The sequence below is a fragment of the Lepidochelys olivacea genome, assembly GCF_965140295.1.
Source record: "Lepidochelys olivacea isolate rLepOli2 genome assembly, chromosome: 11".
NCBI classification, from domain to species: Eukaryota; Metazoa; Chordata; order Testudines; family Cheloniidae; genus Lepidochelys; species Lepidochelys olivacea.
The window spans coordinates 26,517,644-26,532,619 of record NC_140421.1 but is presented as its reverse complement, the minus strand read 5'-3'; the positions used below and the strand labels follow the sequence as shown (position 1 = coordinate 26,532,619).

Genomic DNA, 14,976 nt, shown 5'->3' with positions numbered 1-14,976 from the left:
GACAAGGAGAAAAAAAAAACCTTAATTTTTTTCTCATCTGGAAACAAGGATAGCGCTCTTTTCTTGAAGTAGTAAGACAACATTGTGCAGGAATACCTGAATCTCTCATTCTATTCATGGTGTAGCCCTGAGGAACTGTTTACTTTAAGTCCTTCAGTACTAAGTATTTTACTTTATTTTGCACAAAAGGTCAAAACTATCCTCTAACGGAATATTCAAATAATTATGCTACAATCTTTTGGGGGGTTCTGAATACCTAATTTTTATCCATCTATTTTGAGCAGTCCAATACAATGGAGAGCAAGATCTCTCTACAGGATTTTTTTTCCTTGTTTTTTGAGCTCCGAGAATGTGTTTTTCAGGAAGCACTAAGAAAAAGGAAAGGATAAAGGTAAGCACTAGGTAAAAAAAATGATCAATGGAGGATGGATGTTTGGATCTAATTCCACTACATCGTAGGGAATTCTGATTTGATGATCTGGCTAGATTACACCTGAACTCTTGATATGTTTCTTCTCTTCTGATGTATCTGGACCAGGAGTTTTCAAATGTTTATTTGTTAGAGAGCATTTCTTTGGTGGAGCGTCTCCCACTGATGATTTAAATAGAGAAGTCTCCAGAAGATTAATTTTATCATCCAGTGCTTGAGTTTACAAAAAACTGTGCAGTGTGACTAGTTTGAAGGTGTCCAAAATTTCTAGCTATGGATGATTCCTTTAACCCTACTTTTCCGATGTTACAAACACTCCCAAGGTCAGTAGGTATAAAAATAAAACTAGACCAACTGTGGTTCAGCATAGACAGAAGGAAGTTAAGGAACAACACTCTTCTGCGAAGGATAACACTTCACAAAATTTGGCAGCCCACAGCTCTCCCAATCTCAGCCTGTCAAAATAATTAACGTGCACATGACAAACAGAATAGCATTAAGTCTTCCAGGTCTCTCCCTCCTAGTAGTCTGTGGTGCCTACGTAGAATTAAAAGGCTCACACCTTGTCTGCATTGTTTTCCACTAACAGCACACAGTTTCTGATACTATTACACTGTCAACAGAGGGAGGAAATCAGAATCACTGCTAGTTGATATCAATAGTGCACAGCTCTCAATAATGTCAGACTACTGACACACAACCCAAAGAATTTCCTGAAAATGTTGGTTGCTCAGTTTTTACTAAGCATTGACATTATACAAAATAAATAGTAAAGCTTGTATTCTTGAGCTAGCTATCTGCCTGGAAATGTTAATAGGCCTTGATCTCGGATGCATAATCCCTAGTTTATGTCAACCCCTAGAATTCTGTAGCTCTTTCATTGCCTTTTACTGACACCCTACATTTCCCTAATATTCTCATCTTTGTGTTGTGGAATGATTCTGTCCACAGCTATCGGTATCTGTGCTGCTGAAAAATGTTCAAAGCTCTACTCCCCAAAGGAACGCAAGAGAAAAGTAGTTCACTGTATGTCTCAGTATGTGATAGGTTTCAGAGTAACAGCCGTGTTAGTCTGTATTCGCAAAAAGAAAAGGAGTACTTGTGGCACCTTAGAGACTAACCAATTTATTTGAGCATGAGCTTTCGTGAGCTACAGCTCACTTCATCGGATGCATACTGTGGAAACTTCAGCAGACTTTATATATACACTATATATATAAATATATAGAGAGAGAGACTTTGTATATATAAAGTCTGCTGCAGTTTCCACGGTATGCATCCGATGAAGTGAGCTGTAGCTCACGAAAGCTCATGCTCAAATAAATTGGTTAGTCTCTAAGGTGCCACAAGTACTCCTTTTCTTTTTTCAGTATGTGATATAGGCCCTTAAATTCACATTTAAATGTTTACATATGTATCTCCTTACAACTAAAAGAGAGTGTAGTGAGAAAGATAGGAACGAAGAATACTATATTATTCTTATTTAAAGAAAAAACTGTGATGTCAGGTGTCACTGATACCTAGACATCTGAACCACGTTAGACTATAAACTTTTCAGGCTAGGGACAGTCTTTTACTCTCTTTCCCAATGCAAGCACCTATTCTGCACATTAGATTGACTAGCCAACCCAACTATAAGAGCTGTTCAAAGCAACAAGATGTCTCAATGTGGACAAAAACAAGTTTACCTTAACTTTACATTCTTGAACTTTGTGGTGGTTTCCATTATGAAGAGTTGCTGGAGTGGTGCTCATCTCTTTGTCAGGTCTATTAAGCTTGACTTCATTAAGGATTTCACCTCCATAATCACCCAAGTGGTACCTGAAAGTTATAAAAGGGGATCTTTATACATATTAATGGGAACATCATATTATTAAAAAAAAAATAAACTGTACAACAAATACAATTTTCAGTTTTATGAAGTTTACAGTGAGATTTAAGCCTTCAACTAATCAAAAAAGTTCAAAAGTCATGTATACATACAGGAGCAGTAGCTTAATTTACAAAATGTGTTACTATGCATTTGAGATAGAACAAAACCCCTTTATTTAATGCAGTATTTTATACATATTCAAAGCGGGGCTCTCATAGTTAATGTTGGATAGTAACTTTACCTTTTTTCCACAACTTCTAATGTTAAATGCAACAACTCCCGTTTTGTTTTCTCTCTTCTCTTAATCATCTCCAAAATCGTTATGGCTCTGCTAAACTCTCTTCTTAATTTCAACATTTTCTCATAAGAGGCTTCATCATTCTTTCGATTCTATTGAAAACAGATGGAATGTTAATAAGAGTATAAATCAAAAGCAAAATCTGGAAGATGTAAATTGTGTCGGTTTAGCAAAATATTATACATTGTAGGCCTGTGGTCAGAAAGCAGAATCTGACCATGTGAATCCTAGCATAAACCTTTCACAAGAATAAACTATTCAGTGCACCAAACCGTAAAGTATGATTACAAGAAAGGAAGAGCAACATCTCTGTAAAGTCAAATCCTAAGCTAATTTTTTCTTCCATAAAGCTCCAATGAAGTCAATGGAAATTTGTATAAAAGAGCTGAGGATTTGGCCCAAAAATATTTTGCTTACCTAGATTCTGCAAGTCATGAGTTTTACTATATTTAAGGTTGATATCAAAATATGGAAAACGGAGGACTTTATAGTTCCAGCTATAACCAACCTAAGCTAGTGATTAGCAACTCGAACAGCTGATCTGTATTGTGTTGTTCCTCTGTCTCCCACAAACAGGTTCAAGTCAATTGTGGTACAAATCAGATATAAAGTCATTACTAGGTTGGATTGACAATTTAGTCTTGACAAATCCATGATGACTGCTACTTATCACCTTATTATCTTCTAGTGTTTGCAAATTGATTGCTTAATTATTTGCTCCATTTTCTTTCCAGGTACTGAAGTTAAGCTGACTGGTCTGTAATTCCCTGGGTTGTTCTTATTTCCCTTTTGGTACTACATTTGCCCTATCCAGTCCTCTGGAATCGCTCTCATCTTCCATGACTTTTCTAATATAAATCGCTAATAGCTCAGATATTTCCTCAGACAGCCCCTTAAGTATTCTAGGATGTATTTCAACAGGCCCTGGTGACCTGAAGATATTGAACTTGTCTAAGGGTATGTCTATACAGCTGACTTTAAAGTGCTTCCGTGGCAGTGCTTTAATATGGCTGTGTAGTTGCGGCTCCAGCGCTGGGAGAGGGGTCTCCTGGAACTGTAATAAAACCACCTCTGCGAGGGGAATATCTGCCAGCGCTATCTACACTGCCACTTTACAGCACTGAAACTTGCATCGCTCAGGGGTGTGTTTTTTCACACCCGAGTGAAGAAAGTTTCACCACTGTAAGGGACAGTGTAGACATGGCCTAAGTAATTTTTAACTTGTTCTTTCCCTATTTTAGCCTCTGATCCTGCCTCATTTTTATTGGCATTCACCAGCATATTAGATATCCAATAACCACCAACTTTTTTGGTAAAAACCGAAATAAAATCATCCTGCTTTCTGAGGCATTTTAAGGTGTAATTCTGTGGCAGCTATGAGTAATTTCTTTTTTTTTTAAATGGAGGGGTTTTTTTTTTTAATTAAATAAGAAAATAAATGCTACAATCTGTACAGTATCCTACTCTAATATTACATTTTACACAATTTATTTTATACTGCCCCTTAAATTTTCAAAGCATGATAAATTTTTGTATTGAAAACGCTTAGCTACATTGCTGAAGTTGTCTGGAGGAAGATGGAATTTGATGGAAGACGGATGTTTCAGAACAGTTGGAGCCTTTGGCATCCAAGAACGAATAGGATATTGTTTGGGCTGTTTGGCACCCTGTGATGGGACAGCTGCCCCGCACTGGCAGAAAAGGGCTGCCGACGGAGGCTGCACTGGACGCAGCCAATTAGAGAGGGGCTGCAAGGAGCAGCCAATCTTGGCCTAGCAGGCCCATATAAAAAGGGCTGCAGGGCAGAGCAGAGTTGAGTAGCTGACTGGAACTTGAGGGGAGAAGACTGGGCTCCTAGCAGGGGGAAGAAGCCCCAGCACCTGGGACAATTCAGTGCTGCAAGCAGGGACTGGGGAGCTAGAGAGAGCTCCTGGCTGGCTGCTGAGGCCCTGAGGTAAGGGCAGAAGAGGGTGCTGGAGCTGCATGGGAAGCGACCCTGGGACAACGGACTGCAGTTGAGGGAAGTGGCTGGATGGAGATTGCAGGTCCCCTGGAAGGAGAGAACACGGAGTGTGGCACAGTCAGAGGGCAATGTCATGAAGAGGACGCCACGGTCCTGGGAGTGATGTGGGTCCAGGAGCAGAGGTGATGGTGGGTGAGACACTATCAGAAGAGGGCGCAGAGCTAATTCCCAGGACAGCCAGGAGGAAGTGCCGCAACAGTGAGTCGCACCCTAACACACATCCAAGAAGCAGTTGAGAGGATGCATCACCCCTTTCCCTCCCACTTGTGACCAGGACAAGGTGCAGACTTAATACTCATTTCTTCACCTCAGTTACCAGTTCCATCATAACCCTCTACCGCTGCGTCCAACAACAATGGATAAGCATGCTAAATACACGTTTCTACTAAAATGATCAGGTACTACACAGGAAACGGACTGTAAAACCACAAAAGCAGGAGAGTATGACCTTTAGCTACTTTTATTATTAGAAAACAGGCTAGATTACAAATTGATTGTGTCAGTTTAACAAGGTTCAAATTTATTCAGGACATCAGTTAGATACTACAACGATGAATGCAGTACAAAGAGACTAGTTGATAGATAACTAATTTTAGGCATATTATGGGGTTATCCTACAAAGTGCTGAGCACTCTGGACTTTGCTGGATTGAGACCAGAGTGATTAGCATGCTGCAGGATCCAGTCCTATATTCACAAATTACCTTTCGAGTCTGCATTTTCTCAGTTCTCCTCCGAAAGGCAACATAAGGGTCATTGTTGGTGGAGCCATCTCTTTTTTCTTGTTTGATTTGAGGGATAAGGGATGGCCCCCTGCAGTTCTTACGTTTTCTCACCCAGTAGTCATAGACAGCTTTAATAAGGTAATCATCCTCATTTAGCAGCAATTTAGCTTCCTGAAGTGTTACAAGCTGAAAGAAAACACAAAGATGTAGTTCAGTAAGAACAGCAAGGAGAAAGTCATTTACAATCTTCATTCATCCTTCTTTCTAAAGCTTCTAGATAAAGCTAACAATTCTCTTGTATTGAAAGGCTTGATTTGCACTGTAACATGAAGGTGATTACTCAACCTCAAAAGGAGTTCTGTGGCAGTGGCATGTGAGTAGTATTAAGCCTACCATCCATCCTAAAGTAAAAGGACATGATAAACATCAGCAGTGGAATTTTTTTTGACGTTATAAAATAAGTGATATCTTGACAATAACCACTGCCACTTAGCACTAACACAGTCGTTTTGTCTATTCTGACTGGTACGAGTACTAGCTATATAATCTGTAGCAGTGCAAGGAGAGCAATGGCAAAAAAAAGAAGGGAAGTCAGGAATTCCGTCCTTACACTACTATTATTCCCACAACACCAATATAGCAGTTTTACATCCATTCTGCCTCGAATGAATATTAGCCTTAGTGGCCACACGCACCTGCTCACATGCCCATACAATATCTACAGAGAAAAGTATATGTACTTCATCTATGTACAAATATATATTAAACTTTCAAAAAGCCACTCTGTCCATTACTGTGAATAGCATTTCAGAAATTCTAAAATACTCAGTTTTTCCTTCTTCGGTTTTCTTTATGAATTAATATTTTAAAAATATCAGTTCTGCATTGGGAACAGGATTCGTTATTTAATTTTGTTCTCTCTACTGTAACAGGAAAGTGGACTTTTGGCCAGCCCTACCTGCTAATTATATTTCCACAAGGGGCTCCATTAATATGGACACAGGTGGTGGTGGGGGGTTGTCCTTTTGCTTTCTCAGATAGCGCCTCAAATTGACTGACAGGATCATTTGGCATTTTTCTTCTCTTCAGCTAGCAACTGAACCTCACTGAACAGCTTTTAACTTCATCAGCAGGACCCACATTCCAAATAAAACGACAATACAAACTATGTACAAAATAAGATTCTTAGGTGGATTCCAGAGTTTTGGGAGCCCATATAGAAAAACAATTTACAGGTGGGATCCAACTTGTTTCTGCTTGTAGGGATCCAACAATCTAAAAAAAAATTTTTTGCCTAGTGGTTCCTAACACTCAGATTCAGTACTCTGAATCCTATACCCCAAAGTATCAGCAGAAGCGCCAGCATCCACAAAATGGTCCATGAAGTTATGCAGAGCACCAAAAAGCTGCGTGACACATTTCGTCAACTCAGACACTCCCCATGAAGCAGTCACATTATAATCAGCAATTCCTAATGCCTCCATAGGACACACACAGCCCTTTGATATATATGCTTCCTTAATCCATACTCAAATCCATTTAGCAAGGACCAACAGAAAAATGAATTGCTCTTTCTTTGCCAGAACACAAGAATAACAAGGAGTTTGAACCACTGACTTCTTTGACTTTGTGTAGGTAAGATTTCAGGACCCCAATGGCATCTAGGAAATGCCAAGCTCTTTCATTATCAGAAGCCTAAAGGGAAGGAGCGTAATCTCTAGATTCCTGTGCAACTCAGCATTCAACTTCAACGTAAAGCTGAGAACCAAGAGATTTGTTACTTTAACACTGTGGAAAAACAGAAAGAGGAATCACCACGAGAGGACTTCAAGTTCATCCTAATTAGGGTCACCAGAAAGGTCATTTTAATTGAGAGCCAAAATAAGAATAACCAATGCCAGTGTTTTACAAGAGATAAATACTCGTTTGAAGCACTACACTGGCCAAGGAGTAACAATTATTTGTTTAGCCAAAACGTGTTCCAACTGCTCTGAAAAAAATCTGGCTACTAAGGGATGCGAACCCACTCAGTGTGTCTCCACAGCTCTCTCACTACTAAACCCTGTTTCTCAACATACTGAGAGAAAGACCTTTATCCAGTTAAAGAAACTCCAAGAACATAGGGAACAGAGCACCACTTTGGCCTTTTATCTTCTAGCATTGGTTCAAACCAAAAGAGTATTCCAAGTGGAGCTGTGGACCCTGGAGGCAGACAACTTTCTTAATCTCATCTAAGTGTCTGCTTCACTTTGAGAGACAGCCCCAGATGTTTCAAGGTTTGCTTCTCACACACCAATCCTTTCAATGTAGTTTTCCTTCGGCAGTAAAATGAAATGGCCCTGGAGACATCAAATCCAAAAAGAGTGGGCCCTTGTTGATTAGATCATCAGTTAACCAGCTTGAATTGTAAGGCCAGGCAAGAGAGACAAGAATCAACATTCCTTCATCTCCCTTTACTTTTAACACAGTCCTTGGGGGATTCATTTCTTTTCCCTCCAATCAAAATCATCAAGACTGAAGGCTTTACAACTCCATTAATCGCCTGCAAATTGAGGGCTCCAGGACACTTATTTTTAAGGCTCTGAGATTCTTCCCCATTTATTCTAAGAGAACATTCTTCTCTGATTCAAGTTCTATTCCTAGTGAGCATCTGGCACATAATAAACAAGACCACCACAGTTTTGTTGAAATGAAGAACTGACTAGCTTGGAGACGGTCTCTTAGAACAACATTAATGCTAGTCTCACGGCTCTGAGCTCAAGGAGACGGACACATGCATCCCTTTCTTGCTTATGCCATGTCTCCTGGGCTTTTTCCCAATTCCAGAAACTGGTGTTGCTGGTGATGACTGTCCTGTGGGGCTCCTGCACTGGAAGGGCTTTCAGTAAAATTCTCTGGGAATTTCCACAGGCAGAAATTTGTCTGATCACGTTGCCAAGAACAGACGCATGAAGCTCTCCTAATTGAGCCCCCCGAGAGTCAGGAAAGCACTTAGGAGATGACAAGAGTGCTTCCATCGCACCAGTTCTGTGAACAAAATCATAACTCAATACTTGTTCAACTTATGGAAAATTTCTCCCTGGACTTCCTTACTTTTTCACTCTCCTGCAAAGGGGAGGGTCTCTTAATAGCAGCACTAAAGAGAGCCCCCAGGCGTATAATTTACTGAGTTGGAATGAACTGTACAGTATTCAGATCCAGCTGTGACATATACAGAGGCTCCTCAGCCCTTTCCCTACCATGTTTCTCACTGTGGCTGGCCTCAGCTTCCCAGCAAGATACAGCACTAGCTAGAGATCCTAACCACTGTCTACCCAAGGGTGGGAAAAGGTTATGTGACCACTGTAGGCCATTCTGCTCCCTGGAAAGCGTACACACAGTCGACTCCACACAACGAGCACTTCTTGAGTCTCCTTTTCTGAGAGTCATTCATCTTTAACCAGCTAAGGGGTTCATTGAAGCATCTTATCCATGGCAAATGTAGAAAAGAGACCAGTTAATGAAGACAAGCTGCTAACTGAAGAGAAAAAGAAACCAAAATTTTCCTTCAGTCCTTTGCTGGAGCTACCCAACTAAGCAAAAAAACGAAGAGCAACCCAACTTCCAGTTTGCCGGAGCCCCCTGTGACAAGGTGTAAAAGCACTTTGGCATGAGAGGGGTGATGATCTAGTCCAGGAGTCTCAAACACACGGGCCGTGGGCAGCCAACCGGGTTCTTCCCTGCGGCCCACCAAGCATCCCCTCCAAGCACCCTTGCCACAGCGCGCCGCACCCCAGCCTACCTCCAGGCCAGGGGTGGGCAAACTACAGCCCCAGGCCGGATCTGGCCCCTCAGGGCTTTCGATCCGGCCCACGGATTTGCCAACACTGTGGTGCTGAGGGCACTGCTTCCCTGCAGCCCCAGAGGGAGGGGGAGCAGAGAACTCAGTGAGCCTGTGGTTACCTCCCCTGAAGCTCCCATTGGCTAGAACGGGGAATCGTGGCCAATGGGAGCTTCGGAGGAGGTACCCACAGGGAAGAACAGTTCACAGAGTTCTCTGCTCCTCCTCCCCCGGGGGCCTCAGGGACAGGGTGCCCACCGCTTCCCGGAGCGCAGCGGCCAGGGCCAGGGAGCCCACCATGGCCCTGGTGCACGCCCCTGCCACCCCGGAGCCACTCAAGGTAAGAGGCGCCGGGCCGGAACCTGAACCCCTCCTATACCCCAACTCCCTGCCTTGAGCCCCCTGCCTGCATCCCAATCCCCTGCCACACTCTGCACTCCCTCCTGTACCCCAACGCCCTGCCCTGAGCCCCCTGCCGCTCCCCAACTCCCTACCCTGAGCCCCCTGCTGCACCCCGCACTACCTCCTGCACCCCAACTCCCTGCCCTGAGCCCCCGCTGCACCCTACGGGGCAGAGGAGGGGGTAGAGTGGGGGGCAGAGACAGCGGGGGAGCGATGCGGCCCTTGGGCCAACGTACGAGTCCTCATGTGGCCCTCCTGGTGATTCGAGTTTGAGACCCCTGATCTAGTCAGAGTTATAAAACAAAAGCAGAAGCTGGTGCAAAAGCGGGAATCAAGAGGAAATGCATGTCCTTCCCCACACAACTGGTTGAAATGTAAAAGGTCACAGGTGGTTATTACCCAGTAGTTTGAGTTGATTTGTTCTTGAGTTTTATTTTTTGAAAAGAAGCATGCCTGAAAAAAGGAAAGTGAAGTGACCAGTCACTGGGATTTTTATTTTTCCTTTCCTGATTAGTGAGTCTTCACATCATCTTACACTCCCTACAAAAAGAAAAGTAATCTGTATCTACAACCTGCAAGATGTGAGATTTAAAAAAAAAAAAAAAAGAAAAGAAAGAGAAAAATGTATCTTAGTAACAGATTAGTTTATTTACTTGACACTCCCCATCAGATTACAGTTTATTATTGCTAAAATTTGAACCAAAAGAGGTTAAAAGTGCCCTCAGAATTACCTTTCATAATTGTAGCGTAATATAGAGAAACTATTTAAGAAATTTCTAATACACTTTTTGCATATTTAGGGTAAAACATTAAAATAGTAAATCATTAAGGGATTTTTATAAAAGACACAGCTCAAATTAGAATCCAAACTAAGAGCTGGTTCTGCAAGAGGGATGTGCACCACCAAGTTACTGAGCACTCAACTCCAAATGAAGTTCTAGGATTTCCACTGAAGTCAATGGAAACAGAGTGTTACCCAATTCGCAGGAACAGGAACTAAGTTTGGAAAGTAAACTAAAGCTACTAAAGATCAGCCTGTCACAACAAAGAAAAATCCTGAGTTTAGCTTGTTTCGGGCTTTTTGGTTTTCTTTTTAAATTACAATACAAATTAAAAATGTCAGATTTTTTCCCCAAAGTTATAGAATTTAAAGACAAAAGGGACCACCAGAAGCTTTAGGTCTGACCTCCTGTGTATCATTGGCCACCAACACCACCCGCACGCTAAATCCGAAACTGGACCAAAGAAATGGAAAGCTAAGGAAAATCAGGATGTTCATGCAAAAAACTGTCAGCCTACTAAAGTTGATATCTCTTTAACACTGATATTGACAAAACAGGATGATAGCTGTCCTCTTCTATTGCACTAAATTTTAGAATTCAACGAGGACAATAAAAAAAACAAAAACACTATTTCACTTACCGTTTTCATTCTAGGTAATTAAACATTTAGCGACTCTGACTGACTAATAAGATAAAGAGGAGTACAGTGGTTTTATGAAACCACACAATGCATCTGGGGTTGTGTTTTTCAAATAATTAGTGGGATGCAAAGTAATGATACTCAAGGGTTAAGAAAAATATGTAAAAGATTAAATAGAAGTGAAACAAAATCAAAACACTGATGAGAATGATTATCAGTAAAACAAGAGAGAATTATTTCTTTAAAAAGAGTGAAATACCTGATTAGAACTAGCTTTTTCAAGCCTGTCAATCATAATTTCAAACTGCAGCGGCTTGATTTCCATCTTCCGATTGAGTCTGTTTAATAATGTCTCATCTTCAGAGTCCATATCGTAATCTGGTTGTTCATTGTCCAGATTGAAGGCTGAAACAGAAACATATATAAAAGCTGCTTTTAGTTACAGAAGTCACTTATTTATGTTAAGGATTCCAAATTAAGGTATTACAGTAACGTTTCAGAAAAACAAAACAAAGCACCATTTTTAGCTGCAAATTAACACCTTTCAAACTAGATGACCTCTTATGTCTTAAATTTGTAAGTTTCACATCCGTTCATGGTAATGTTTTCCAATATTCTGATATATTTAATTTAAATTAAAACCTACTTTTCTTTAGTATGTATTCAGCAAAGGGGAAAAGGTCAGAGCCAAGTTATATTAATATCAGATGCTGAATTATAAAGAGATTGAGTCACTTTATATATCAGTCACCGTAAGATTTAGTTTAAAAAAAAATCTAATTTAAAATTCTCACTAAAAATCAGGGTTAACATTTTACCCAGGCCAACTTAACTTCTCTCCCTCCAACGCACAAAAACAAAAAAATTTAAAGTGGCAGCTAAATTGAGATAACTTAGATCATTAGCGTATGTAATATATTGTGGGTTTTTAATTTTTTTTTTTAATTTGTATTGTGTTTATAAAAGTGCTCGATCAACACCAATGGAAATTAAGGCACTATTAATGCCCAAAACAGGTACAGCACAGGAAGAATGAAAAAGCGGCCAAGTCTCTTTTCCCCTTCCGTCCCCAACCATACTGCCCTGATGACACGCCCCAGCTTTGACCTGGAAATTGTTTCTCTAGAATTTAGAGCATAACTTCAGCTTCCACGAATATTAAATCTTTGTCTCTGTCAGTTAAAATGTAATCTGGACAGGACAAGTATCAGGTAGATAATGCAGCAATGCCAATTCATTTCAGATAGATTACTGAAGTCCTAACAATGGCAAGAACATCCAATTAGTGCTAACATTCAATTAGTGAATGTTTCAAGCTAGGAACCTAAAAAGTTGAAAATGGCATAAGGAGTCTTTCAACCCCCAAATCATTTAATTTTCATGATTACTGCAGTAAAACCAGTGAAGATGTTTTATTTATTTACCTTAGGGCAACAAAAACTTTAGTATTTAATTCAGAATTGAATATAGGTGCTGTGCTATAAATACATAGATAATAAACATTATCAAGTACTGAATCACTGAAATTGTATTAAAAATAGCTCCACAGTGTGTGTCAAAAGTTTACGTAAGATTTTATTTAAACGGAAATCTGATAATCAATACAATTTATTCCTTAGAAAAAAAGACTTGTGAGAATGTTACAGTTCACAACACTGGGTCCTAGCTTCTCAATTAAAGTCCATAGATTGAAAAGATGAAAACTGAACCATGAATTTATAAAATATTGTGGAAAATTGTATTTATAAAATCTTGCAAACTTGCACCTTCGTTCATCCACACCAAAATAAAAACAGTTTAAATAAAAAGCCAGCAGTCTTTCCCCTGTTTAGAGTTGCAGTAGTGAGACTTCATGTTACCAAGATTTCATTATTTTAAATATATATTACAGTTTTTGAAGAAATTGTAAAAGATGTGTAGGAAATTTTTACTGTGAATTAGCTGGGTCTAGAGTTGTTGGAGGAAAAAAACGCCATGTTTTCAGTGTTGCCAACTCCAGAAATTTTATCATGAGTGCTGTGTTATTTTATGTTTTCCCTTAAATACCTAACCGCTGGAGACTCATGTTTACATGAGACTCAACTCTCATTAAAGAAGTGTGTAGCCCTCATGGATTCAGAAAAAGCCTTAAAACACAAACCCTAATGGTTCAGACATCAGAAAGCAAAGAAAAAATAAAAATTTTATAACCTTATGATTTTTAAGACCCAATTTCTTGGGGGGGGAGGGGGGGGGCTGATGCATACATTTTGAATGGTTGGGGCTGATAATGCTCAGGTCTAAATTAGGACTGCGATTAATCGCAGTCAACTCATGTGATTAACTCAAAAAAATTAATCAAGATTAAAAAAATTAATCATGATTAAGCACACTTTTAATCACATTGTTAAACAATAAAATACCAATTGAAATTTATTAAATATTTTGGATTTTTTTCCTACATTTTCAAATATATTGATTTCTATTACAACACAGTGCTCACTTTATTATTACAAATATCTGCACTGTAAAAATGATAAACAAAGACCATTTTTCAATTCACTACATGTAAGTACTGAAATGCAGTCTCTATCGTGGAAGTGCAACTTACAAACGTAGATTACATAACTGCACTCAAAAAACATAATGTAAAACTTTATAGCCTACAAGTCCATTCAGTCCTACTTCTTGTGCAACCAATCGCTAAGACAAATAAGTTTGTTTACATTTACAGAACATAATGCTGCCCCCTTCTTATATGCAGTGTCACCTGAAAGTGAGAACAGGCGTTTGCATGGCACTTTTGTAGCGGACATTAAAAGGTATAAACATTCGTATGCCCATTCATGCTTTGGCCACCATTCCAGAGGACATGATTCCATGCTGACGACGCTCATTAAAAAAAAAAATGTGTTAGTTACATTTGTGACTGAACTCCTTGGGGGAGAATTGTATGTCTCCTGCTCTGTTTTACCCACATTCTGCCATATATTTCATGTTATAGCAATCTTGGATGATGACCAAGCACATGTTCGTTTTAAGAACACTTTCACTGCAGATTTCACAAAACACGAAGAAGATATCAATGTGAGATTTCTAAAGATAGCTACAGCACTCAACTCAGTGTTTAAGAATCTGAAGTGCCTTCCAAAATCTGAGTGGGATGACGTGTGGAGCACGCTTTCAGAAGTCTTAAAAGAGCAACTCTCTGATGCGGAACCTACAGAACTGGATCACTAGAAAAGAAAATTTATCTTCTGCTAATGGCATCTTACTCAGATGATGAAAATGAATATCCATTGGTTCACACTGATTTGGATCATTATCGAGCAGAAGCCATCAGAGGCATGGACACATGTCCTCTGGAAGGGTGGTTGAAGCATGAAGGCACATACGAATCTTTAGCGCATCTGGCACGTAAATATCTTGCAACGCTGGCTACAATAGGGCCACACCTGTTATCACTTTCAGATGACATTGTAAACAAGAAGCAGGCAACATTATCTCTTGCAAACTTATTTGTCTGAGTGATTGGATGAACAAGTAGGACTGAATGGACTTGTAGGCTCTAAAGTTTTACACTGTTTTATTTTTGAGTACAGTTATGTTTTTGTACATAATTCTACATTTGTAAGTTCAACTTTCATGATAAAGAGATTGCTCTAGAGTGCTTGTATTAGATTAATTGAAAAACTATTTCTTTTGTTTTTTACTGTGCAAATATTTGTAATAAAAATAATATAAAATGAGCACTGTACACTTTGTATTCTGTGTGGTTACTGAAATCAATATATTTGAAAATGTAGAAAACATCCAAAAATATTTAAATAAATTATATTCTATTATTCTTTAACAGTTCAATTAATTTTTTAATCACTTGACAGCCCTAGTCTAAATGTTTCATTTATTTTTAAATTTGGGGAAGGAGTACTGTACTTGCAAGAAAGAAGAAAATACGGATTTATTCACTACACTCAATGAGGGGGGATCTAAAAATATGCCTTA

The 14,976-nt window shown here is 39.5% G+C and overlaps 1 protein-coding gene across 2 annotated transcripts in view; it reads right to left on the bottom strand.

Annotated features, from left to right (window-relative positions):
• The window catches only part of EPC2 (enhancer of polycomb homolog 2), an 85,117-nt gene that overhangs the window by 31,595 nt on the left and 38,546 nt on the right, over window positions 1-14,976 (bottom strand). For both annotated transcript variants that reach the window (XM_084642983.1, XM_084642984.1), the window contains exons 3-6: window positions 11,252-11,397; window positions 5,328-5,534; window positions 2,545-2,693; window positions 2,119-2,251 (exon numbers count right to left, since the gene is read on the bottom strand). In XM_084642983.1, coding sequence (XP_084499109.1) covers window positions 2,119-2,251; window positions 2,545-2,693; window positions 5,328-5,534; window positions 11,252-11,397 — 635 coding nt within the window. The remainder of the gene's footprint in view (window positions 1-2,118; window positions 2,252-2,544; window positions 2,694-5,327; window positions 5,535-11,251; window positions 11,398-14,976) is intronic.